Source organism: Sminthopsis crassicaudata, chromosome 5 (assembly GCF_048593235.1).
Source record: "Sminthopsis crassicaudata isolate SCR6 chromosome 5, ASM4859323v1, whole genome shotgun sequence".
Taxonomy (NCBI): domain Eukaryota; kingdom Metazoa; phylum Chordata; class Mammalia; order Dasyuromorphia; family Dasyuridae; genus Sminthopsis; species Sminthopsis crassicaudata.
In genome coordinates, this window is record NC_133621.1 from 302918333 (window position 1) to 302945534 (window position 27202).

Genomic DNA, 27202 nt, shown 5'->3' on the forward strand with positions numbered 1-27202 from the left:
CTCTTTGGATCTCTTGCTCTTGGATTGTGTTGGTAATGTATAAAAATGCTGAGGATTTATGTGTTTTTATTTTGTATCCTGCAACTTTGCTAAAGTTCTGAATTATTTCTAATAGCTTTGTAGCAGAGTCTTTGGGGTTCTCTAAGTATACCATCATGTCATCTACATGTTAAATGTTAAAACACATGTTAAATCCAATCTGAGTATACATATTTATACAGTTATCTTGCTGCACGAGAAAAATCAGATCAAGAAGTAAAAAAATCTGAGAAAGAAAACAAAATGCAAGCAAACAACAGAAAGAATGAAAATGCTAAGTTGTGGTCCACACTCAGTGTCCACAATCCTCTCTCTGAGTGTAAAGGGAAACTGAGGACTTCTCAGAATAGTCACCTGATAATTCCAGACCCAATTTCAAAGGTCTGTTAATCATTAAGGCTCTGGGAAGGAGGCCAAAAGACTTGCTCTTCTAGTAGAAATATCTAAGATGATCCCCTGGACCTTTACTTATCTGCTTAGAGAAGAATCTATCTATTTAATGGCCTGGAGATATTCTGAGAGGTCTATAAACTGGCTGATCTCTATTTGTTGATTAAGGAAGCCTAAAGTAAACAGAGTCTCCTCGGTTATTCTAGCTTAATGGATTACTTACCTCTGAACAAATCTCCTTATTGTGGGGGATTATATGGTTTCTTATAAAATTATTAACTAAGGTAGATTGAATTTAGTTTATCTGAGGGGTTTGGGAAAATTAAGTAGGATGTTCATACAGACTCAAGTAAACAGTTGTAAACCTTGTGAAACTGACCACCATAAATCCATAAACTTAGGGAAACACACCTGCAAACAGTAAAACTGACCACAGGGGCCTGACTGGAATTTGGCAAATTCGTGCCACTAAACAGGGAAGTGAGAATCGATCTTTTGTGTTTGTGACTATATAACCTACTTCAATCTCTGTGGAAATTGAACTCCGCTCCCTGTGATTAGTGGACCGTCCACTTCTCATGAGATTCTAATAAACACTTCTATTCTTCACAGGTATCTCTGATATTTTGGAACTGGATTTGCCATACCACACATCTCCATCACAAAACTATTGGAGCTGGCCTGAATCACCTTGCTGTTGAAAAGAGCCACATCCGTCAGAATTGATCATTGTATAGTCTTGTTGCCGTGTATCTCCTGGTTCTGCTCATTTCACTCAGCATCAGTTCCTGGAAGTCTCTCCAGGCCTCTCTGAAATCATCCTCTTGGTAGTTTCTTACAGAACAATACTATTCCATAATTTTCATATACCACAATTTATTCTACCATCCTCCAATTAATGGGCATCCCCTCAGTTTCCAGTTTCTGGCCATTACAAAGAGGGCTGCCACAAACATTTTTGCACACACTGGTCCCTTTCCAACTGGAGGCATTTCAGAGGAGGTGGAATGACCAAGTTCTGGTGGATTGGGTCTTTGACTCTATCTGAGGAGGTCCCCTTCCTAAGCTGAATGTCTTGGATTCTGTGAAAGAAGTCCAGACACTGCTGAGACCAAGTGTCTTTGTTTCATATACATTGTCTTATGGACCAGACTCTCCAGGGTCTACATTCAGACTCTGATCTCTGGTCTCTTTAGTGGATGAATGTTCATCGATTAATCAATAACATATTCATTAAGTGTCTACCACGTGCCCGGCACTGTGCTAAGCTCTGGGGATACAAAAATAGGCAAAAATCAGTTCCTGCCCACAAGGAGCTCACAGTCCAATGGGGGAGATGATAATTAGAACAAGGAGATGCTAGAATTAAAAGGAGGAAGGCAAAAGTCCCTGTAAAATAAGGGATCTTGGCTGGCACTTGAAGGAAGCCAGGTTAGCCAGCAGGTGGAGATGAGAGAGTCTTTGGGACCAGGGGGACGGCCAGAAAGAACACTCATTTGTGGACTGGCAGGAAGGCCAGGGTTACCAGGCTTGTTGAGGACTAAGGTGCAAGAAATCTGTGACATAGGTGAGTCCCTTACCTCTGTCTCAGTTTCCTCAACTGTAAAGTGGAAATAACAACAACCCTCCCTTAAAAGTAAAGATCAAAGGAGATAATGTTTGGAAAGTGCTTAGCACAGTATCTGGCCACATGGTAAATGTTAGCAACTACTTCCCCTTAGTCTGGTGGCTAACCTGTTGTGTAGCTTCCTCCCCCTTAAACCATACAGGGATCACTAGTGAATGAGATGAGGTGAGATCTTTCAAGACAGTTGAAGTAAAGCTTCATCTTCTTCAGTGTTTGAGTAGGCCTGAAGGACTCTGAACATCAAGGGCATAATAGCGTTCCCCTCTCATGATACCTCCTCCCTATTTCAGCCAAATATGGGCAACTATGTACTTATTGGTCAAGTTCAATTTCATGGGCAGATCTCACCGTTTAGAATGTAAGACTCTCAGCCAATGAGGATGAGGGTCAGTGGTGGGAGGGGGTGTTTTGCGTTAGGGATTAAAGGGGCTGTCCTGCTCACAGGAGGCGCTTCCTCTCTTCCATTGTCTGCTCGAGGAGTGGGACGCCCTTCTCTGGAGAATGTACAATAAACTTTGCTTTTCTCTAGAGCTCTCTCCAGCTTTTTTATTGAATGGTGACCCCTCACCATTTCTGTACCACACATCAGGGCTGCACATTCCCTCTCTAACTTCACCTCCAGTTCTTCCATTGCTTCTCAGACTTGACACTTTCCTTCCAAACTTAATCCAATTGCAACCAATTCCCCCCTCCCCTTTTCCTAGGCCCTTCCTCTTGCTTTGGTCTCATTCCTTCCTTTAGAATCCTGATCCCATCAGTCTCCAGTTCATCTTGACCCTTGAGTTCTTTGGCCCTTGTCTTATCTCCATCAGACATTTCCTTCTCTTCTTCCAGGCTGTCCTTCATTTCTGTGTATTTGCATCCTACCCCTTTGGTTTCTTTGGGAAGACTTTCCCCTGTAATCTGAGTTGTTAATCCTGCCTGTTATTTCTCCTGGGCCGACCAAAATGCTGCATCCACAATTCTTTAGTCTCTTTTAAAGCTTCAGGAACATGTTACCTGTTGTGGTTCTGCGCTCTCTGGAGAATCCACAAGTTTCTCAGCCTCATTAGGTGGGGATTCATGCCCTTTTGTCTTACAATATTCATTCATAAGCCTCTGGACTTTTTAAACTGATCACAAACTGTGATCTCTCAGCTGATCACCTTCTATTATGTTGTTAATGTTTTCCTAGGTCTCTTTGCTTTCACTTGAGGTCATGGTTGGGTTTCCTTCCTCTTAAGATCTTTGGGAAGATCAGCCTTTTTTTCCCTTCGATTTTCCCTTATCATTCATATTCTGACTCCTTCCTCTTTGATGAAGTTTCCCTGGGGACTGAACTTTAAGTTCTTTTCTTTTTCTTCCATGTTCCCATTTCTTCAGTCTCTGCCTCTGCCACAGGTAACTTCTGGATACAGGGCTCTTCCAAGTTTAATGGAGAATCACAGCTCTGTGTGATTCTGTCCCTTTGCCTTTTGGTTTTTTGTGACACTGAACAGGGAAGGAGATAGTGTTCGGTTCTGTTGTAACAAATCCTTATGAGCTTGAGACCTTAGGCCGTGGTCACCTTCAGTTTCCTCTTCAGTCATATGGGGAGGATAATAATAGCATCTATCTCACAAGGTTGTTCAATCAATCAACATTCATCAAGCACCTACTATGTGCCAGCCACTGTGCTAAGTGAGAGGGAAACAAAAAGAGGCAAACGTCCATTCCTGTTCTTCAGTGAAACTTTACAAAGAACATGAGATCTCTCATCATCATTATCATCACTATCAAATCTTTGAGATGACCCTGCCTCCCAGGCAGTGAAGGCAAGGGAGAGCCTGAGCTGGTGGGCAGGAAGTGACTACTGGGGCAGGGCTAGCTTCCCCTCCTCCCCCAGCTGGGGCTGCCCCAGGCCTGGAGAAAACCTGATTCATGGCCATAGAAAGAGCTGCATTCAGGGTGATCGGAAACTGTTTTCAGTCTTTGAGGCTGTTTCCTGGCGTGGCTCAACCTGCTTCCCCAGAACAGAGCGAGTCTGTCTGTCCATGGAGAGTCACAGGCGGGAACAAAAAGTCTCTAAAGCAAGGGGAAGGGAGAAGAAGTGGAAAGCTCAGGAAAAGTCCTCCCACACACGTGTATGCACACACACACATTCACAGACCACATACACACACATATATCACATGCTTACAGATGCACAGACACCTTCACATGTTCACAGACATTCCCACAATACACCCTCATACACACACACACATATGCACACACACACACACACACACTCCAGAAATGTCTTTTAGGCTCTCTGGCTATTTTTTGTTGTTCAGATCCAAGAATCTTACAAAAAGGAGGAGCCTCTGAGGAGTCTGAACCTAAAGGAAGATCCCTTCTCGATAGATAGATAGATAGACAGACAGACACTGAGGCTACAAATCACTCCTGCCTTCAGTGAACTTGTACTCTACTTAGGGGAAGCTGCTGCCCTGCAGACAAGTAAATAACAACAAAGGGAATTTTGGGTGGAGGAAGAGCATGAGCACTATTTCTAAAGGGGCCCTCTAGCCACTGGATGGAACATTGTGCCCAGCCCTAGCAATGTGGCCAGAACCGACTTTATGGACTGGGCAGGCTGGGTAACAGGTGATGACATGGAGGGTACAAACCAGGCTGGACAGGCACCTAAATGCCAGAGTGGATTGTAGTTTATCCTAGGGGCAAGAGGAAGCCATTGAGGCTTCTGGAGCAGAAAGGGGAAATGGTCAGACCTATATTTCAGGAATATTCTATCCTGTTAGGGATAGGATGGATAGGTTTCATGGAGGGCACTGAAAGGACCAATGTAGCAGTTTTGTTGAGAGGTCACTAAGGGCTTGGGCTCAGGGTGGGGTGAGAGGTGAGGGGGAAAGGGAGGTGAATAGGTATATGAGTGGTCAGTGGTGGCCATTCTGGGAAGGGGCTCACTCTCTCTTCTTCCCTACTAGCTCTTAGAATCTTTAGCATATGTGAAGACAAGTAGCATATGCCCCTCCTCCAGGAAATGTCCTGAGCCTTCTCCCCTTAGTTACAGTTACTGTTGCTGCTGCTGATGTTACCATTATCATTGCTACTGTTGCCACTGCTACTGTTCTACTACTCTTATTCATGCTGCTGCTACTACTAGTAGTGTTAGTGATGCTGCCACTATTACTATTACTATTACTATTACTATTACTATTATTATTACTGTTGCTGCTGCTACTACTTCTGCTGCTGTTGCTTTATAACTCATGCTGCTACTGCTGCTACTACTAGTAGTGCTAGTACTGCTGCTGCTATTACTATTACTATTACTATTACTGCTGCTGCTGCTACTACTGCTGCTGCTGCTGTTGTTGCTCTATAACTCATGCTGCTACTTCTCTGCTACTTTTATTCTTGCTGCTGCTACTATTAGTAGTGCTAGTACTGCTGCCACTATTACTATTACTATTACTATTATTATTACTGTTGCTGCTGCTACTACTTCTGCTGCTGTTGCTTTATAACTCATGCTGCTACTGCTGCTACTACTAGTAGTGCTAGTACTGCTGCTGCTATTACTATTACTATTACTGCTGCTGCTGCTACTACTGCTGCTGCTGCTGTTGTTGCTCTATAACTCATGCTGCTACTTCTCTGCTACTTTTATTCTTGCTGCTGCTACTATTAGTAGTGCTAGTACTGCTGCCACTATTACTATTACTATTACTATTATTATTACTGTTGCTGCTGCTACTACTTCTGCTGCTGTTGCTTTATAACTCATGCTGCTACTGCTGCTACTACTAGTAGTGCTAGTACTGCTGCTGCTATTATTATTACTATTACTGCTGCTGCTGCTGTTGCTCTATAACTCATGCGGCTATTGCTGCTACTACTAGTAGTGCTAGTACTGCTGCTGCTATTACTATTACTATTACTGCTGCTGCTACTACTACTTCTGCTGCTGTTGCTCTATAACTCATGCTGCTACTGCTGCTACTACTAGTAGTGCTAGTACTGCTGCTGCTATTACTATTACTATTACTGCTGCTGCTACTACTACTTCTGCTGCTGTTGCTCTATAACTCATGCTGCTACTGCTGCTACTACTAGTAGTGCTAGTACTGCTGCTGCTATTACTATTACTATTACTGCTGCTGCTGCTACTACTACTGCTGCTGTTGCTCTATAACTCATGCTGCTACTGCTGCTGCTACTACTACTAGTGCTAGTACTGCTGCTACTATTACTATTACTATTACTGCTGCTGCTGCTACTACTTCTGCTGCTTTTGCTCATGCTGCTACTGATACTACTACTAGTAGTGCTAGTACTGCTGCTACTATTACTATTACTATTGCTATTACCGATGCTGCTACTACTTCTGCTGCTTTTGCTCATGCTGCTACTGCTACTGCTACTAGTAGTACTAGGACTACTGCTGCTACCACTACTACCACTACTATTACTGCTGCTACTGCTACTGCTACTGCCACCACTACCTTTGCTAGTACTGCTACTGCTCTGCTACTTTTATTCTTGCTGCTGCTATTACTAGTGGTGCTAGTACTGCTGCTACTATTGCTATTATTATTACTTACTGCTGCTACTTCCAACCTCCAGGACCTTAAATGCTTGTCAAATGGGATCAGATTCATAGTGGACAATGTCACTCCTAAATCACACACGGAGTCAAAAAGAACCTCTGGAGTCCCCTAGGATTAGAGGCTGCTAGAGGGCTACCACATTAGTTTAGAGAACCGGTCCTGGACTCAGGAAGGCTTAAGTTCAAATGTAGCCTCACTGACTAGCTTTGTGATTCCCAAGGCTCCTTGGGAAGATATTTGTGAGGTGACTGCTTAGCATAGAACCTGGGACAAAGCAGGCTCTCTATAAATCCTTATTCCTTCCCCTTCCCACTAGGATATGCCTCTTTCTGAAGACCTTCAGGGATGGGGAACTCATTACCTCCAGAATTATAAGAATTGGGCCAAAAACCCACACTATGCAGCTGTTATCTTTTAGAGATCCAGGTCCCAAGCTGGCAGCCACGCTGCTTCCCTGTAATTAGTCCATGGCTCCCTAAGAGGAAGGGGCGTGTTCTCTCTGAGCCCCTAGATACTCCCTTTATGCTTAATGACAGGCACGTGCTCTAGGCTGAAACCAGAGCTGTCAGCCTCAAACCAGTTGTACAAAAACCCAAATTGTCATAACAGGAAGGGGTGGCTCTGGGAGCTCATGGCATCACGGGGCTCCCTGCCCACACTGAGGCTGTCTGTGGCACACTGTGCCCAGGAGCGGGAAGATGAAAGGAGGCAGATGCCTTTCCCCTCCTTGTCACTGCTGCCAGGGGAGCTTGGGTTCAGCGCTGGGTCCCACATTTTAGGAAGGATGTTGATAAACTGAAGAGACTCCCTGGATGGGTGAAGGGCCTTTAGGATCATACCAAGGAGGATCCATCTAACCTGGAGAGGAGGAGAACCAGGATGGGGGCGGGGGCCACTATCTGCCTTCTAGCTCCTCAGGTGACTCCTGGGGGGTGGAACTAGGAGTAGCTCCACATCCCCAACAAATATTTATTAAGTGATTACTAAGTGCCAGGTACAGTGTTAGGAGCTGGGACGACAGAAGTAATGCTGATATCATTCCGATCTTAAGAAATTTCCATTCATTCTCCTTGGAAGGAAGGAGTGGCTGGACAGGGATCCAACAGGTAGCCAGACTTGTGGGCTCTGAGGTAGCAGGAGGAGGGAGAGAGATAAACAGCAGCGGGGTGGGTAGGGGGTCTGGGAAATTTTCAGGAAGCAAAGTGATCAGGAACTAAGCCTAGCATGCAGATAAGGCCCTGAGGAGAAGGGAGCATAGTCCAACCTCCAGGAAGAGCCAGGAATGTTGCTTGGGGCAGCTGGGCTGGAGCCTGTGAAATAGGGCAGGAAAAAAATAGGGCAATACTGGCAAGGAAGCAGCTTTGAATTATATCCTTGAAGTAATAGGGAGCTCTGGAAGGTCTTTGAGATCTGTGCCTTAGGAAGATTTTTGGTAGTTGTAAGGAAGCTGGATTTTCCTTCCACCTGGAATCTACGTACCCAGTTGCCATGCAAGGAAACTGGCAATGGGTAGGGTTAGGTCTGATGGACTGCCCAGGGAAATGGACCTTTCTGTCCTCCTTCAAGGAAGGAAGGGATCGCTTTGGTGCAGGGGTTCTAGATGGGATTTCCCCATACTGGTAGGGACCAGTGTCTCTGCCAGCTCTGAGAGTCTAATTCAATTGGATCCATAATGACTAAATTCCCTTTCCAAACCAGGACTAGGTTCTGTGCCATAAACACCAACATGGAAAAACCCGTTGTCTGAAACCCAGAGCAGAACACTCATAAAGTAATAAGGAAATGAGAGCTTCAGAGGATCATAGATTTCATACAAGAGAGGACCTTAGACACTTACCAGGTATGTGTCCTCAAGCATCTCTCAGCCTTAGTTTTCTCATCAGTAAATTGGGGATGATTAATAATAGCCCATAAAGCTGTCATCTAGTGGATCTAGTGGATAACCTCTTTTTTTTTTTTTTTTTCCAGACCTGAAGGTCTATAATTATGCCAGTAGGTGTTATGATTAAGGCTTCAAGAATGACTGCTGGCCAAATTAATGTACATGTAGAAAACAAATGGGAGAGGACCAGAGGTGGAAAGGACCCTTCTTGATGGAGGGATCAGAGGAGGTGATTCTGAGTTGGTCACCGAAGAAGAAGGATGCCAGTGGACCGAGATGGAGGATTGGCATAAAGTGGGTGAAGGTGTAATGAGAAGTACTTTATTTGGGAATAAAGTGAGAAATACAGCTACAGCCTCAGGAACGGATCACCTCTATGTCTGACTGATCTGCTCCTCCCAAGAGGAGAGGAAGGAGTCAACATGGATGCTGCAAAACTTAGATAATTTCCTACAAAGTCAGCCAGAGGGACTGAAAAGGACTCCCTGGTAAAGTGCCCTTGGGGCATCCAAACCAAACTCTGTTGGGTATTGAGGGTGTTAGAATTAGATTATAAATAGTTAGATGAAGGAGAGAAAATGAGGTCACCATATGGAGGAAGGGGAAAGGGGAGAAGGATGACAGGCTGACTTGGGAGGAAATTCAGAGCAGCCAGCTCTGATTTCTTGAGCAGAAAGATGGAGTCTTTATTAAGCACCTGCTGTGTGTTGGGTACTGGGCTGGGTCTTTGGGGTAGGTGGACAGGAACAATATGGACAAAGATAAATATATAATGTATATGTTGTACATATAATGCATCCATAAAGAAATTTGTAGGGATTAGGGGGAAGTGTCAAAATTCATGGGGAGAGCTGGAGAAAGCCTTTGGCAGGCTTATATCTTTAGGAAAGGCAGTGATATGAGCTCAAGTGAACAGAGAAAGAGGCCCTGCTCAGCTTGATGGGGTCCATTTATTCATTCAGTCATCCATTGGCCAACTGTAAATTAATAGGTGGTTGCTGACCACGAATGTCCCAGAGGCCTCCCAAAGCCCATTCCTGCTCATATGGTAGCAGGGGCAAGTCCTAAGGTGGCCCATTCTCCTTTGGGATAGCTCTCATATCAGGAAGAACTTCCTGGGCTCAGGCTAAAACCTGCTTTCCTGGAATCAGCTGCTGATCCCCAGCCGATCCTGGCTCTACTGGCTACAGTCAAGCTTCCATCCTCCTCTTAATAGCAGGGATGGTTGGGAAAACTTTTGGAAAAGGAATCATACCAAGAACTCATTTCCAGGGGCGATTTGGAAAGGGCTGGCCTGGTGCCCGTGGAAGCCTGGAGACAGGAAGGGTGGAGGAGGTAAAGTCAGAGTTGTCTGGTCCAGGGAAGCCAGGGATGGGGAGAGGAAAAATGAATGGGAAGCTCGATTGGAAAAAGCACAGGTGCAGAGCCACTAAGATTGGGACAGGAGAGAGAACAGGATGTGTGCATGGGAAGAAAAATCAATGGAGTATGGGAAGGAGAGGATGAATCCGGGAGAAGGGTTGGACAGTGGCCATGGGACAGGATTCAGAGCCAGGAAAACAGGGGGGAGGTGGAAATGACAATCTCATTCAACCAATGCTTATTAAACACCTGCTGTATACTCAGGGTACATATAGAAGGGCTATCATCATCACCACTATTATCACCACTACCACCATCATCAAATAAAATTTTAATTCAAAATAAAATTGTAATTTTAAGTAAGAACTGCAATTTTAAAACAGAATTATAATTTTAATTGAAAATAAAAGTATAATTGTAATTCAAAATGAAATTGTAATTGGGATTTAAAGTAAATGTAATCTAAAATAAAACTGTGATTTTAATTTAAAATAATTGTAATTTAAAATTATAATTTATTTTAACTAAAAATGAGTGTAATTGTAATTTAAAATGCTTTAATTAAAATAACATAACAGCTATTCACCTTTCTATAACATTTTGCAGATCTCAAAGCTGTTTTTAAAACAAATTTTTAAATTTCTTTTTTTCTTTGAATTTTATTTTTTATTGGAGCTTTTTATTTTGAAAACATATGAAAGGAATAATTTTTCACCATTGATCTTTTTTTTTTAAGAAAAGAACTTTATTATTTTTTTATTTATATTTTTTTTTCACAGTATATATGCATGAGTAATTTTTTTTATAATATTATCCCTTGCATTCATTTTTCCAAATTATCCCCTCCCTCCCTCTACTCCCTCCCCTTGATGACAGGCAATCCCATACATTTTACATATGTTTCAATATAACCTAGATACAATATATGTGTGTAAATCCCATTTTCTTGTTGCACATTAAGTATTAGATTCCGAAGGTATAAGTAACCTGGGTAGATAGACAGTAGTGCTAACAGTTTACATTCACTTCCCAGTGTTCCTTCTCTGGGTGTAGTTGTTTCTGTCCATCATTGATCAGCTGAAAGTGAGTTGGATCTTCTCTATGTTGAAGATATCCACTTCCATCAGAATATATCTTTATACAGTATTGTTGTTGAAGTGTATAGTGATCTTCTGGTTCTGCTCATTTCACTCAGCATCAGTTGATGTAAGTCTCTCCAAGCCTCTCTGTATACCTCCTGCTGGTCATTTCTTACAGAGCAATAATATTCCATAACCTTCATATACCATAATTTACCCAACCATTCTCCAATTGATGGACATCCATTCATCTTCCAGTTTCTAGCCACTACAAAAAGAGCTGCCACAAACATTTTGGCACAGACAGGTCCTTTCCCCTTCTTAGTATTTCTTTGGGATATAAGCCCAATAGCAGCAATGCTGGGTCAAAGGGTATGCACATTTTGATAACTTTTTGGGCATAATTCCAGATTGCTCTCCAGAATGGTTGGATTCTTTCACAACTCCACCAACAATGCATCAGTGTCCCAGTTTTCCCACAGCTGCTCCAACATTCATCGTTATTTGTTCCTGTCATCTTAGCCACTCTGACAGGTGTGTAGTGGTATCTCAGAGTTGTCTTAATTTGCATTTCTCTGATCAATAGTGATTTGGAACACTCTTTCATATGAGTGGATATAGTTTCAATTTCGTCATCTGAGAATTGTCTGTTCATATCCTTTGACCATTTATCAATTGGAGAATGGTTTGATTTCTTATAAATTAGGGTCAGTTCTCTATATATTTTGGAAATGAGACCTTTGTCAGAACCTTTAACTTTAAAAATATTTTTCCCAATTTGTTACTTCCCTTCTAATCTTGTTTGCATTAGTATTGTTTGTACAAAAACTTTTTAGTTTGATATAATCAAAATCTTCTATTTTCTGATTGATAATGATCTCTAGTTCTCCTCTGGTCATAAATTCCTTCCTCCTTCACAGGTCTGAGAGGTAGACTATTCTCTGTTCCTCTAATCTATTTATGATCTCATTCTTTATGCCTAAGTTGTGGACCCATTTTGATCTTATCTTGGTATATGGTGTTAAGTGTGGATCCATATCTAATTTCTGCCATACTAATTTCCAGTTTTCCCAACAGTTTTTTCCAAATAATGAATTTTTATCCCTAATGTTGGTATCTTTGGGTTTGTCAAAGATTAGATTGCTATAGATGTACCCTTTTTTGTCCTTTGTATCTAATTTGTTCCACTGATCGACTGGTCTATTTCTTAGCCAATACCAAATGGTTTTGGTGACTGCTGCTATATAATATAGCTTTAGATCAGGTACACTTAGACCACCTTTTTTTCATTAGTTCCCTTGCAATTCTCGACCTTTTATTCTTCCATATGAATTTTGTTGTTATTTTTTCTAGGTCATTAAAATAGTTTCTTGGGAGTCTGATTGGTATAGCACTAAATAAATATATTAGTTTGGGGAGTATTGTCATCTTTATTATATTCGCTTGGCCTATCCAAGAGCACTGAATGTCTTTCCAATTATTTAAATCTGACTTTATTTTTGTGGCAAGTGTTTTGTAATTTTTCTCATATAATTCCTGACTTTTCTTTGGTAGATGGATTCACAAATACTTTATACTCTCAACATTTGTTTGGAATGGAATTTCTCTTTGTATCCCTTGCTGTTGCATTTTGTTGGTGATATATAAAAATGCTGAGGATTTATGTGGATTTATTTTGTACCCTGCCACTTTGCTAAAATTCTGAATTATTACTAATAGCTTTTTAGCAGAGTCTTTGGGATTCTCTAAGTATACCATCATGTCATCTGCAAAGAGTGATAGTTTGATTTCCTCATTTCCTATTCTAATTCCTTGAATCTCTTTCTCGGCTCTTATTGCCGAGGCTAGCGTTTCTAGTACTATATTGAATAGTAATTTCACCATTGATTTTTGCAAAACCTTGTGTTCCATTGTCCTTCCCACTCCCCTTTCTTAGATGGCAAGTAATCCAATATATGTTAAACATGGTAAAAATATAAAAAACAAATTCTTATTGATGCTCTTTGTATCCCAATCATTTCTAAGGGAAAAGCTCCACTTTTCTTTTACCTCCATTTCTTCCCCTGACCCCCATTCAGCCTTCCCTAGTGAAAATAACAAATGCTTCACATCCAGGGATCATATTGTCCAGCAGATCAGCCTCCCATCTCTCTGCCCAGAGATGTAAAGTATATCTTCAGAATCCCCTTGGCACTTGGGGGGGTACCCCTCCATACCTCTGGATGGCTGCTGGGCAGGAGGCCTGAGAGCTGGAAGCCCTGGGCTGGAATCTCAAGGTGAGTCATACTGCCTTTGGAAACCTCCCTTTCCTCATGTATAAAACTAGGAGGGAGATACTTACACGAGATAATGGGCTTGGCAAACTGAAATGTTGGCTCACTGGAGTTCATATTTTCTAGCTCCCAGGAAAACTGATTTTTGACCTTTAAAGTATGCTATGAAAGAGGGAATTATTTTTGTTACAGATGCAGAAGGACTCAAGCAACAAGCATTTATTAAGTACACACTGTATATCACGTAATGGGCTAGTGCTGGGGACAAGGAGTCAAAAATCAAATGCGGGGAGTGGTGAGGCAACGGGGATCCACACTAGGATATACAAAAAAGAAACATAAAAGGTGGGTGGGGAGGCTCAGGGAGGGTGGCCACGGGTAGTGGCTTCTTGCAGAGGGTGCCTTGGGGCTGAGTCTTCAAGAAACTCAGAGATTCTAACAGGGGAGGGGAGGAGGAAGGAAGGGCATTCTAGGCAAGGGTACCAGCCAGTCCAAGGACAGGAGATGGGGCAGAATATGGGAGAAGGAACAAACAGGTCCGCTTAGCTGGACTGGAGCATCAGAGCAGGGGAGTGATGTTGGCTGGGGCCTGGTAAGAAGGTCTTTAAAGGTGTAACATAAGAGTTTTATGTTTGGTGTTCAAGGTAATAAGGAGCTATTGCAATTCATCCTAAGTAGGGGAATGACATGGTCTGATCCGAGGAGGCTACATGGAAGCATTCTACAATTTCATTTCACTTTAATAAGCCATTTATTAAATGCCTACTGTGTGAGCAATATGAGCAGAAGTCTGGCTTGTAGGGAGCTGGTGTCCCTGAGGCAGGGGGAGGTGGAATTTCAGAGCTGGAAGCAACTTGATGGATCCCCTTGTCCACACCTTCTATATCTCACAGAAGGGAAAAGCTAAGAAAGGTCCCGGACAAGGGACAGAGCTGGAGGGAGAATCTAGAAACCAGTAATCCAAGTGTTTAAAGCCTTAAAGTTTTTCACCTGGCTTTGAGGATTGAACAAAAACCCCCAAGGGAGATAAAACAAACAAGCCCACCCCATTTCCCTAAAGTGATAAAATAGCCAGACAAGTATTACCCCAGAGGGAGAGGATTGGGGGGGTTCTTGAAATTGGGCCAAGACAGAACAGGCCAGTGCAACCACCCTGGAGCCCTGAGCTGGGGTTCTGGGGCTTCTCCAGTTTCTCTCCCTTTTTTACACCAGGAAGTGATTGATACTCAACACCTGAATTAGCAGGGCTTTGTTTAACTTGTGGGTGTGGACTAGAGAAGGAGGGAGGGGACCTAGTACTCCCATTGGTAGTAGTTTGGCCCCTGTGATGAGCACAGACTTGGGTGGGGCTCCTGACCCCAGCATTTTTAGGATGGAAAGGATACCTGCTATCTATGTATCTATCTCTCTTTCTCTGTCTCTCTCTCTCTCTCTCAGTCTCTGTTTCTATATCCCTGTCTGTCTCTATCTGTCTCTCTATCTCCCTGTCAGGCTCTCTGATTCTCTCTCTCTCTATTTCTGTCTGCCTGTCTCTGTTTCTATCTCTCTGTCTCTGTCTCTATCTTTCTATCTCCCTGTCTGTCTCTCTGACTCTCTGTCTGTCTGTCTCTCTCCCCCTTTCCCCTCCCCCCTTCCTGTCTCTGTCTCTCTCTCTCTCTTCACACACAGATAGAGGCTGCTTTCTTAGACATCTTACAGACCCCAAGCCAAATTACTCCTTCGAGACCCACCTTGAACAAATACCATTCCTCCAGTTTAAATTGACCTCCTCATTGTTCTGTCACTTAGTCAACAAATATCTCTTAGGTTCTTTCTGTGTGCCAGCTACTGTGCCATGTTTTTTTGGGGGCTTACCAAGACAAAAATGTCATACTCTATGCTCGTGAGGCTTAACAGATTTCCTTCACGTATAAATGTGGAGATATCAGGTAATTTGGGGACAAGAAAACACAAACCCCTAGGGATTGGGGTGAGATCATAATATGTAGGTACCCAGCTGAGGTTCCAGGGAAACTCAGATGAGAAAGGAGAGCATTTCATCTATGAGGGAACAAGCATTGCAAAGGTATAGAGGATAGAGGGCAGTGTGTGGCTAGAGAGTGAGGGGAGGGTCCAGTTGTGAAGGCTCTGAAAACACAACAGAGGATTTTATTTTTGATCCTGGAAGTAATAAGGAGCCACTGGAGTTGATAGAGGGGAGCAGGCCGGGGATGATATGGTCAGATCTACATCTTGGGAAAATCTTTGGGATGGAGCCGAGTTCAGAGACCCATGGGTAGACTAAAGAGATTACTGCCAGATGCACATACTAGTATCTAAAAGTCTTTGTGTAGTTTTAATATTATTGATAGCTTTCAGTTTAAAACACCACTGAGACTTTTGGGAAGTCCTGTTTTTGTTTTTATTTTAATTTTTTTTACTTTATTTTTTATTAATTTTATAATTATAACTTTTTTTTGACAGTATATATGCATAGATGCTTTTTTACATTATCCCTTATACATTATCATTTCTATTCCGAATTTTCCCCTCCTTCCCTCTTGCCCCTTCCCTAGATGGCAAACAATCTAATATGTTATACATCTTAAAATATACATTAAACAAATTCAGCATGTGTAAACATTTATACAATTCTCTTTTTGCACCAGTAAAATCCGATCAAAAAGGAAGCAAAATGAAAGTGAATGACACCAAAAACAGTGAGAATGTTATATGGTGTTATATGGCATTCAGTTCTCACCATCCTCTTTTTGGGTGTAGATGGCTCTTTTTCTCTCAAGGTCATTGGAACTGGCATCAATCATCTCTGTTGGAAAGAGTCATGGTCATCAGAATTGGTCACCATATAATATTGATGTTGCTGTTTATAATGAACTCATTTCTGCACATTTCATTTTGCATCAGTTCATGTAAGTCTTTTTTTAAAATTAATTTTGTAATTATAATTTTTTTGACAGTACATATGCATGGGTAATTTTTTTACAACATTATCCCTTGCATTCATTTCTGTTCTGAATTTCCCCCTCCTTCCTTCTACCCCCTCCCCTAGATGACAGGCAGTCCCATAGATATTAAATGTGTTATAGTATATCCTAGATACAATATATGTGTGCAGAACCGAATTTCTTGTTGCACAGGGAGAATTGGATTCAGAATGTAAAAATAACCTGGGAAGAAAAACAAAAAATGCAAACAGTTTATACTCAGTGTAGCTGATTCTGTCCATCACTGATCAATTGGATCTGAATTAGATCTTCTCTATGTTGAAGATATCCACTTCCATCAGAATACATCCTCATACAGTATTGTTGTTGAAGTATATAATGATCTCCTGGTTCTGCTCATTTTACTCAGCATCAGTCGATGTCTCTCCAAGCCTCTCTGTATTCCTCCTGTTGGTCATTTCTTACAGAACAATAATATTCCATCACATTCATATACCATAATTTATCCAACCATTCTCCAATTGATGGACATCCATTTATTTTCCAGTTTCTAGCCACTACAAAAAGGGCTGCCACAAACATTTTGGCACATACAGGTCCCTTTCCCTTCTTTAGTATTTCCTTGGGATGTAAGCCCAGGAGTAGCACTGCTGGATCAAAGGGTATGCACAGTTTGATAACTTTTTGGGCATAATTCCAGATTGCTCTCCAGAATGGCTGGATTCTTTCACAACTCCACCAACAATGCATCAGTGTCCCAGTTTTCCCACAGCCCCTCCAACATTCATCGTTATTTGTTCCTGCCATCTTAGCCAATCTGACAGGTGTGTAGTGGTATCTCAGAGTTGTCTTAATTTGCATTGCTCTGATCAATAGTGATTTGGAACCCTCTTTCATATGAGTTGAAATAGTTTCAATTTCATCATCTGAAAATTGTCTGTTCATATCCTTTGACCATTTATCAATTGAGAATGACTTGATTTCTTATGGAGTCATATCTCTGTATTTTGGAAATGAGGCCTTTATCAGAACCTTTAACTGTAAAAATATTTTCCCAATTTGTTACTTCCCTTCTAATGTTGTTTGCATTAGTTTTGTTTGTACAAAAGCTTTTTAATTTGATGTAATCAAAATTTTCTATTTTGTGATCAGTAATGATCTCTAGTTCTCCTTTGGTCATGAATTCCTTCCTCCTCCACAAGTCTGAGAGATAAACTATCTTGTGTTCCTTTAATTTATTTATGATCTTGTTCTTTATACCTAAATCATGGACCCATTTTGATCTTATCTTGGTATGTGGTGTTAAGTGTGGGTCCATGCCTAATTTCTGCCATACTAATTTCCAGTTTTCAGCAGTTTTTGTCAAATAATGAATTCTTATCCCAAAAGTTGGGATCTTTGGGTTTGTCAAACACTAGATTGCTACAGTTGTTCACTATTTTGTCCTGTGAACCTAACCTATTCCACTTGATCAACTAGTCTATTTCTTAGCCAATACCAAATGGTTTTGGTGACTGCTGCTTTATAATATAGTTTTAGATCAAGTACAGCTAGGCCAGCTTCATTTGATTTTTTTTTTTTTTTCATTAACCCCCTTGAAATTCTCTATCTTTTGTTCTTCCATATGAATTTTGTTATTTTTTCTAGGTCATTAAAATAATTTCTTGGGAGTCTGATTGGTATAGCACTAAATAGATTAGTTTAGGGAGTATTGTCATCTTGATTATATTCGCTCAGACTATCCAAGAGCACTTAATGTCTTTCCAATTGTTTAAATTTGACTTTATTTTTTGTGGCAAGTGTTTTGTAATTTTGCTCATATAATTCCTGACTTTCCTTTGGTAAATAGATTCCCAAATATTTTATGCTATTGACAGTTATTTTGAATGGAATTTCTCTTTGTATCTCTTGCTGTTGGATTTTGTTGGTGATATATAAAAATGCTGAGGGTTTATGTGGGTTTATTTTGTATCCTGCAACTCTGCTAAAGGTGCGAATTATTTCTAATAGCTTTTTAGTGGAATCTCTGGGGTTCTTTAAGTATACCATCATATCAACTGTAAAGAAAGTCCTGTTTTTATTGTAAAGTGCTTTGTAAACTTGGAAGCAGGACACAGCTGGAAGACTTCAAATGTGCCAGAGAGGAGCTTGGGAAGCACTTTACAAAGCAGGCTCTGGAGGAGGCATTTTTACAAGGGGCTTTGCATGCATCCTCTCAGTCCTGTAATGCTTGACTGCCTCCATTTTTTAGATGGGGAAACTGAGACTGGAAGCAGTGATTTGACTCTTGTCCCAGTATCATATCTGGATATTAATTTGCTGCAACTTGGCATCCCAGGAGGGAAATTTTGACTTCCCAGCCTAGTATAATTAATTCTTTTTAAAATTTTTTTATTAATTTTATAATTATAATTTTTTTTTTTTTTTTTTTTTTTTTGCAGTACATATGCCTGGGTAATTTTTTACAACATTATCCCTTGTACTCCCTTCTGTTCCAGATTTTCTCTCCTTTCCTCTACCCCCTCCCCTAGATGACAGGCAGTCCCATCTAGTACAATTAATTATATGAACCCCCCCCCCCCCATCCTACTCCTGCATTAGATACGGCCTTATAAGCAGAAGGAACTCTGGCAATGTCCCCTGGATCCCCGCCTGTAATAGGAGGGGCTGTGTCCGGTCCCTTCCAGCTCTAAGTCTGATGAAGCCGAAGGGTAGAAGGGTAGAAGCGGAACTTTTATAGAAAGTGAGTATGTGCGAACCTACATCAGAGCCTCAAAGTTGCCTCACGACCAGGGTGCTGATAAAAACGTAATTGACAGGTAAGGGAACAGGTTCAGAGAGACGTCACCAGCTCAGGGTCACAGAGCTTGAACCTGCCTGTTTTTGAAGGAGAAACTGGGGCCCAAGGCCACTTCGCGAGAAGTGGAGGCAGAAGCGGGATTAAGAAGAGACCGGAACCTCCTGGTCTCCGGGCTGCTGGGATTCCCATCCTATGGATCCTCACTGGGAGGTGAGTTATCTCCATCTCACTGAGGTGAAAGGTTAACGAACTCACCAGAACCTCTTAGCTAAGTAAGTCTCTGCCCTTGGAGTCATCAATGACACTTCCAGGCCGCCATCAATAACTGTACAATCCTGCTTTTCTATGCTTATTTCTGGCGTTCTAAGCTCATTAAAAAAATGCTGCAATCTTCCTCCCCTCCTTCCTTTCCCCCCTCCTTTCCTTCCTTGTTTCCTGGCCCCCAGGGGAAAAAAAAGAAGAAAAGAAAGAGTTCTCCTAACAAATAGACAAGGGAACCAGGTTCCCTCATAAACAGGGAGCCCCTACCACGTGCCGGGCTCGGTGTGAGAGAAGTCGATCAACTGGTAAACATTTGGGTAGCCCTACTATGCGCCGGGTGTGGACAGAGAAATCAATCGATAAACCCCTGGTGAGTCTGCTTCCTGCCAGGTGCGGTGCCTGAGAGAACTCGATCCGCCAGCATTTAGGAAGCACCTACTGTGTGCCAGCGTACAAAGCGGCCCTAGGTGAGGACAAATGGGGAGCACGGAAAGAAGCGCACAGCCAGCTGCAGAGGAGAAAATAACCGGCAGGGGGGAGGCGGGGCAGGAGGACGCTGGGCAGGGCGGCTGCTGTCCTCTGGGAGCCCGCAGCGTCAGGATAGTAAAGGGCAGAAGTGACTGCACCGGGCAGGGACCGCTGGGCCTTGAAGGTCGCACCCAGCCGGCCAGGGCAGGTGCCCCAGTTCCGGGTGCAGCCCGTCTCACCTCCACCTGGGAGCCCAGCAAGCCGGCCCCATTCCTACTTTACAGAGGGGTAAACTGAGAACCAGAGAGCTTGGGGGTTCCGCCCAAGGTCACCCCGGGAAGCGGAGCAGAGGTAAAGCTCACTGGGCTGCCCCACGTAGTCTGGGTTGCTAGCCCTAAAGAAACTGTAATTAACCAATCTTTGCCCCCGCCCCACCTCGGGCTTTGATCGACGGCGAAACCACCCAATGGGAGCTCAGAGAGTTTCCCTCTGGCGCTCCGGGGGCGTGGCTCTAACTCCCCCGGCCCTCGTTGAGCGGCCCGACCAATGGTGGGAGGCAGAGCCGGGAGGGGGCGTTTCCCCGCGCGCGATCGGCCAATAGGAGGCGGGCAAGCGGGAGGCAGGACCGGCTAGGGCTGGGCTGGGCAGCGGCGGGCGGGGAAGTCAGTTCGTCAGTCAGTCCGTCAGTCCGGCGATCCATCCGTCCGTCCGAGCGTGAGCGGGGCCGGGAGGAGGCGCGGGAGGCCGGGAGCGGGCCGAGGCGGGCTGTCTGTGGCCCCGGGCCGAGGCTGAGGTGAGGCGAGGCGAGGCGGCGGGGCCGGGCCGGGCCGGGGACCGTTGGGGGGAGGGAGGAGGGGGGGAGGGGAGCGCGGGCACGAGCGCGGACGGGCACGAGCGCGGGGCCCCTAGCAGCGCGGGGTGGGGTGGGGGAGCGAGATCTCGGCCCAGACTGGCCCAAGGTCACCCGGGCTGGCGGCTGCGAGGGCGAGATTTGAACCCGGCTCCCTCCTCTCCGCCAGCCCGAGCTCCCGGAGGGCCCGCTGCTAATTAATAGCGAGGACGACCCTGGGAGCGCTAACGAGCCGGCATTCCGGTGCTGCGCGTTATCTCGGGGCCGTCTCTGCAGCACACGGTACTAGGCACCGAGGGGGGAGGGAAGGTCGACTCCGAGGGGCGGGACATCCTGTGTGCGTGTGGGGGGGGAGGCCGATTCATTTCACTTAGTTTATTAAATTCCCCGAGTTAGGTTCGGGGGAAGGAAAGCTCCCTTCCGTGCCTACTGTGCGCTCGCTGCAGTCGAGGGAAGGTTCTTTAAGCACTTACCGTGCGCAGGGCTCCCGAGCTCGGCCCCGAGCCAAAGGTTACTAAGGGTCGGGGGTGGGGGTGGGGAGACAGGAAGAGACCGTTCACGGAAGGTTCGCTAATGGGGGGCCACCTTGGCTGGTTACCCTGAGAAAGTCACCTGACCCCCGCAGTAACCCCGCCTCTATGTCAGTTTCAGAGCAGGTGCAGACCGGCCCGGGTGCTGGCCAGGGTCCTCTGGAGGATGGGGGCGGGGGGAGGCTCCCGATGGGAGATCTGGAGCTCAGCACCCCCTGGGCACCTACTGGGAAGGAGCCTCGGGGATGAACTTTACAGTGAGGGAAACTGAGGCCCTCGGAGGGAAGCCGGCAGGGAGCCCGGTGTTCCGCTACCGCAGTTAGTGGAGGTCTGTCTGTGTGTCCGTGCAGCATACATGAATATCCACTTTGACTTCCCAGTAAATAGTGTGTAATTAACACCTTTAACCACGCTTTTATATTCATGCACACGTTCGTGCCTGGATGTCCACTTTGGTGTATTATACATGACTAGATTATTCCGTGTAACCTATCTACGGTCTCTCTGGCCAGACGCGAGTGGGTGGGGGAGGGGGAGAGCCGGCCGGCTGGAGAGATCGCGCCCGGGGCCGGGGCTGGGGGAGGGAGGGAGGGATTGGGCCCGGACGCAGCTTATTCCACACTAGGTAAAGAAGGACGAAGGGGACCTTCGGGGGAGTCACTCGATGGGCCCAAAGAGGAAGGGTCTGGGGTGGGGGCTGTTCTTGGAGGAGCCAGTGAGCTGCCAGATTTGGGGTGTGGGAAGCCTCCTAGGTTTGTGGTATCGGTGGGGGGGGAGGGGACACAGGGAGGAGGGGCAGGAAGCCGGAATCCTTAATGATTTACTCTGGGAGCTGGGCTGGTCCCTTCTGCAGCTGGGCTTCTTCTCAGGTCCCCCGGGGTTTTAGCTGTCCCTCCTTTCCCTTCTGGGACACGGTCTCCTCTGTATGGGAGGGAGCCCAGGGCTGTCAGGGAAGGGGCTGATGGGGAGGAGAGGGCAGCGCATTTGAGGTAGGAGGATGGACTCGGTGATTGCCTTTCAAAGCCCTGGAATTTTCCTAAACTGCCTCTGCACGGAAGCCCAGGGTGCCCCCTTGATCCTCCAGATCAGTAGTGTTCCATTTCCTCCCTCCTCCCCCCTTTGCTCCATCTGCAGTCTGGGGTGTAAACTTGCAGGATCACCTTCTGATCACCTAGAATTCCGGGTGGGGAATGACTCAGGGAGCTGCCACTGGAGGCCAGCCCACAGAGGCAGAGCAGGCCCCCCAGGAGAGCCGTCTCTTCTGCCTCCGTCATCCCCTTCCCACTACCCCGGTGGCTCCACAGTGACTCGTTTGTCCTGTTTCCCAAGCAGTCGGGTCTCTGGGCTTTCCTGGAGGTGCCGATGAACCTCCAGATCAGGCTGTGGCATTTCAGCCAAAACTGTAGCCGAACATTCGCTCCTTTGTCCCCCTCCTCCCCAGCTCCCCCTTTGTGCTCATCCCCTGCATATAGCACTGGCTGCCTCCAGATGCCCAGTCTGACTCAGTGGGCTTCTTGTGTCGCTCCGGGCCCCTCCTGCCTCCCCTTCAGAGAATTCTGTACAGCTGCCAGGGCTAAACTCACTTTTCCCCTCCTGCATTATGGGAAAACTTTTTTTCTGTGCACATATAAACCCGATCCTAAACCTGCAGACTCCTTGGCAGGGTGGTTCCAGTCAGGAGAGGAGGCCGGTGGATCGAAAAAGGTTTCTTGGGTTGGTGCTTTTTGGGGGAACAATGATCCTGGATCCTTTAGAAACTGAAATCCTCCCTCGGAGTCTTTAGAAACTTTGAAGGGCCATTAAGACGGATGATACTCCTTACTGGAGAAAGGTGACATAAGCCAGAGAAGTAGATCAGTGAGTGGGTCCCTTTGTAATCTCCCTCCTCTTTCAGAATCAGATGGGGACCAGCTGTAACTGGAGTCTGGCTCTCTTTGTTCGGGGAGAAGTATCACCAATCTTTGTTCAATTACCTCTGAGCTGAAATGTTTAAGAGGCCGCACCATTTGTTATTTGTTAAGAGATACGAAGACATAATAAGCGATAGAGGGAGAGGGAGATAGGATTAGTTTTCAGGTGGTTAATGAATGTTTTCAGCTGAGTTCCAGAAACCCGGTCAAAGTTACAGATGGCCGGTGGGAGAGTCCCTCCATTTGTTCCCGAGCTGTAGATTTTTTTTTTTCCTTTTTCTTTTTCCTTAAAAGTCCATCTTTCCTGAATGCTTATTTTGAGTCCTTTTCAATTACAGAATCTAATGCCTGTAATATGTACATGGGCAATTCCAGAAGATCATGGGATATTAGCTTAACTTTCCTTAACATTAACTTAACATTTCTTAACTTGGATAGCTTGCTCAATTGATTATTTTTATTTAATGTTCATTGCCCTAGCTATCACGCTATTACTAATCGAGGTTTCATTGTGGCCGAACCCAGATCCTATAGGTTCTGATGATGGCTTTGCCCAAGTGAGAGCATGGGCTTGCTTATTTCCAAGTAGATTGGTTGGAGAAGGCCGAACAGTAGCAATACCTTAGTGAAGAAATCAGGGTGCTTCCACAGCCAAAATAATCTACGAATGGTTTCCAGCAGTGATCATTCACTTACCTAGAAGGACGTGGACCTATGAAACATTAAGATTTGTGAGGTGAAACCTTGGGCCACATAAGGAAGCAGGCATTTCAGTTACCAAGTTTACAGCGACCAAAAGAATGACTCTTGTATTTTTTTTAGCATGTAGGTGGCTGTTGAGGGGGTGTAATCTGACAGGACTGTCCCATTTAGATAATTGCCCATGTTTAATCTTTGGTTTAGGAACCATGGTGAAGTGTGCCATTGGTGAGCTCTGCACTTTTGCTCAGGAGAGAGTTTACAATAGTAAATAGTAAAAAAAAAAAAAAAAAAAAAAAAAAAGAAAAGAAAAGAAAAAACTTTTCATATGAGGTAGTTTAGGAATATTAGAGTATGACTAAGGATTGTAAAATGAGCTAATTATTTTTGGATACAGTTTTGTTTTGACAGATACTTCCAAACAGTTCTCTTTGGAAAGTAAGTCTATACCTGAAAAAACAGTTTACTATTACCAGGTGTGAGGAACATGCCCTTTAACTTGGGTTGTTTGGCATGAAGGCTGGCTGCGATCGACTCATTTGTATCTGATGGAGGTGATTGTGGCAGCTGGGGGCAGAGGATAGGCTGAGAGAGTAGGGATTGGAGGAGCCTGGGCAAGGGATGGGTAGGGGGTGGTTGTTGAGTGGAGAGAAGGGTGTGGCTATAACCATAGTCCCATTGGAAACATACCCAATTTGGAATTGGAGAGCCTGGGAAGGAGCCAGAAGTGAGCCAGGAGACAGCCTTGTCACGGGAGCAGTCAGTAGTGTCATCCTCAGAGAGACCGAAGTGGGGACAAAGGCCTTTGGCCTTTTGAAAAGGATGGTTTATAAAGGAAGAAGAAAATATGCTTCCTTTTCCTTTGCCGGGGTGAGAAGGGGAAGACGCTACGGGCTTGGGATGTGATGGTATCTGCAGATATGGTCTATAGGTTGGTCTTCCAGAATCGTTTCTGAAAGAAATATTCTATCCAGAATAGCAAGTCATTTCCAGAAGTATGGAAGAGTGGGATCGGAAGGGACAGCCTGGATTGGAGGAAGAGCCCAAGAATGATTCTGAGAGCCAAAGTGCAGAGTCTAGGGAAGGTGGAGACCCAGGGCCTGGCTAGGGAGACTGGCCTAATGGGAAGAAGCTCCACTTTTCCTGTGAGTAGAGGAGGCAGGATGGAGAAGGAAAGGAAATCGGGTGGTTGGAAGACCTTTGTTTTCTCAGCGAAGGATCACCTGCCAAAGAGCACAAGGAATGGATTGTGGTGCTCTGGAGGCCAGGGATAGAGATTATGAAGAGTCCTTATGAGACTGTGAGAGAAAAAGATACCCAAGTAGGAGTGAGGGCCCAGTGAGATGAAATCCAGTGACTATTTAGCATCATGAGAGAAGGACTGGGTTCCAGCGTGGGGTTTGTGACCCAGCCTTGAGGATTGCCATAACAAGGGGCTCAGGGTATTGTCCCACTGGTCACTGAGGGTCAAGAGTATGGATGGAGAAAGGACTTGGTGATGTGTGGATAGGAGAGTGAGAAGTGGGAGTGGGGGAGAGGGAAGATGATGAAGTTCTGGTGGAGGGGAAGGCAGAGAGGGGGTGCTAAAGGGGACATCATGAGCAGAAAGGGAAGTTGAGCTCATAGTGAGTAGTTACAGTTGTCTGAGTGATGGATGGTGAGATCCAAGATGGGCTGCTCCTGGAAGTGACATGGAAGGCATGAAGATAAAGATGATGGGGGGGACTAAGCTGGAGGTCAGGGTGGTTTCAGGACCCCCAGTTTCCCCCCGAATATGACGGGCTAGATGTGGCTAGAAGCTGGGCCTCCAATGATTGGAGGGACCCTCAAAGGAGGGCATAGAGAAAAATGGTGATCCAGAGAGGCGGAAGGGTCTGGGGGTCCAGGAGTGCACTGGTTTTTCCCAGATCCCTGGGGAGGAGTTGCTGTTTTCAGCAGAAGACATTTGCTCCATAGAACAGCCATTGGAATCTAGCTCCATGTCAGCAGTTTTTAAGAAAGTGTTTTGATTTTTCTTCTTCCTCCTTCCAATTTACACCTTCCTTGGCATAAAGAAAACCGTTTAAGCAAATCCTGTCAGCGTAGGCCCTGTATGTAGGCTCTGGCTCTGTCCCACATTTCATAGATGCCCTTTGCAGAACTTGCTTGTATTACTTGACCTATGTGTCTTGATTGCTGTGGGCAAATGCTTCTCAACCTGTTAGGTGAGCGATTGTGATTTTGTTATTTATTAATTTATTAATGATGAGTAGTATCCAAGAAGATAGGAGGTGAGGTGAGGAAGGATGAAGGTGGTTATGGGTATGATGGGGACTGGGGGGAGAGTAGAGGAAAAGGCTTTGTTTGTGAAATACAAATCTTTATATGGTAGTCCTGTATACATTATTTAGATCGGGGGTAGACAGTAGCCATAACAACTTTGACATTGTCCAGAGCATTTGTAGCGATTCCCCTTTTGGAATTGCTTTCAGAGCTTGAATTGAGAATATTCTTCTGCATTATCTTAACAGTGAGGGCAGTTAGTCTTGAAAAACATCGGATTTGGGGCAGCCAAAAGCTTTTTGGAGCCAGGATTGGTGAATAAGGTCTTTGGTAGGAGACCAGGCTGGGGAATCTAAGGAAGTTAGTGGGCCTGCCATGTATTTGTGGCCACTGTGGGCAGTGTCTGAACTGATAGAATAATTATAGAGAGATTGCTTCTGAGGAGAAAGGACAGAGCTCATTTGAATCAGCAAGTTCTAATTTGTCCAGAGACTCGCCACTTTTGACGGACGGTCATGGATTTCTGTGGTTTGTTTTTCTACAATAAAACATGAATACGGCAGTATCTCTTTTTGCCCATTTAAAAAAAATTGATTGAAACTTGTCACCTTAAACCATATTTTAAGTGACTTTTTTACAAAGATATTTTGTACCTGTTCTCCTAATATGTTTGGTAGGCTTCTAGGGGTGATTTTCCAGGCTCACTTAGCTAAGCACAAAACAATAACTTTTCCTTATCTAAAGCGTTGAATCCAAAGCATTTCCTTTCTTTTTTTTAATCTTGAAGGTATTTCTCTGTGATAGTTTAGGACATCCTAGTTGTGGTGGAAACTGCCTTGTATTTGTGTACAGCAAAGCTTCTTAAATTGTGAGTTCACACAATATAATGTGGTGGTCACAAAAAATTTGACAACAGTAAAAGGTATCAAATATTCTGCCAAGATCTAATTCTTTTTTTTCCCTGAAGCAATTGGGGTTAAGTGACTTGCCCAGGGTCATGCAGCTGGCAGTGTTAAGTGTCTGAGATTAGATTTGAACTCAGATCCTCCTGACTTCAGGGCTGGTGCTCCTAAGATTGAATACTTTATGTAAAAATAAACAAGCACATCCATCTCATTATTCTGTAAATTTGCTTTCCTCTTTAATAAATGATAAGCATATATATACCAAATAATTGTTTTTTAAAAATTTCTTTATGATTTATTATCGGTAAATGTTAGATTTGTATATGTATTTTATATACCTGGGGTC

General features: G+C 44.4%; 2 protein-coding genes and 1 long non-coding RNA gene across 6 annotated transcripts in view; all 3 read left to right on the forward strand.

The window, feature by feature from the left end:
- LOC141545024 (polyglutamylase complex subunit TTLL1) overlaps positions 1-1865 on the forward strand; it is a 29514-nt gene extending 27649 nt beyond the window's left edge. The window contains exon 12 of one of the 2 annotated variants that reach the window (XM_074271883.1): positions 1042-1295. In XM_074271883.1, coding sequence (XP_074127984.1) covers positions 1042-1155 — 114 coding nt within the window. In that variant the 3' untranslated portion in view covers positions 1156-1295. Of the gene's footprint in view, positions 1-1041 lie in introns of both variants that reach the window. The other variant, XM_074271889.1, reaches the window with a different exon arrangement.
- Positions 1866-7637: 5772 nt separating this feature from the next.
- Positions 7638-10306, forward strand: LOC141543189 (uncharacterized). Its single transcript, XR_012482370.1, has 3 exons — positions 7638-7736; positions 8329-8470; positions 8599-10306. It is a non-coding gene; the product is annotated as an uncharacterized LOC141543189 (long non-coding RNA).
- A 10008-nt stretch (positions 10307-20314) lies between these two features.
- Positions 20315-27202, forward strand: part of PACSIN2 (protein kinase C and casein kinase substrate in neurons 2) — a 152700-nt gene continuing 145812 nt past the window's right edge. For 2 of the 3 annotated variants that reach the window (XM_074271891.1, XM_074271893.1), the window contains exon 1: positions 20315-20493. The gene's annotated coding sequence lies outside the window, so the exon portion shown is untranslated. Of the gene's footprint in view, positions 20494-20683; positions 20833-27202 lie in introns of those variants that run through there. The other variant, XM_074271894.1, reaches the window with a different exon arrangement.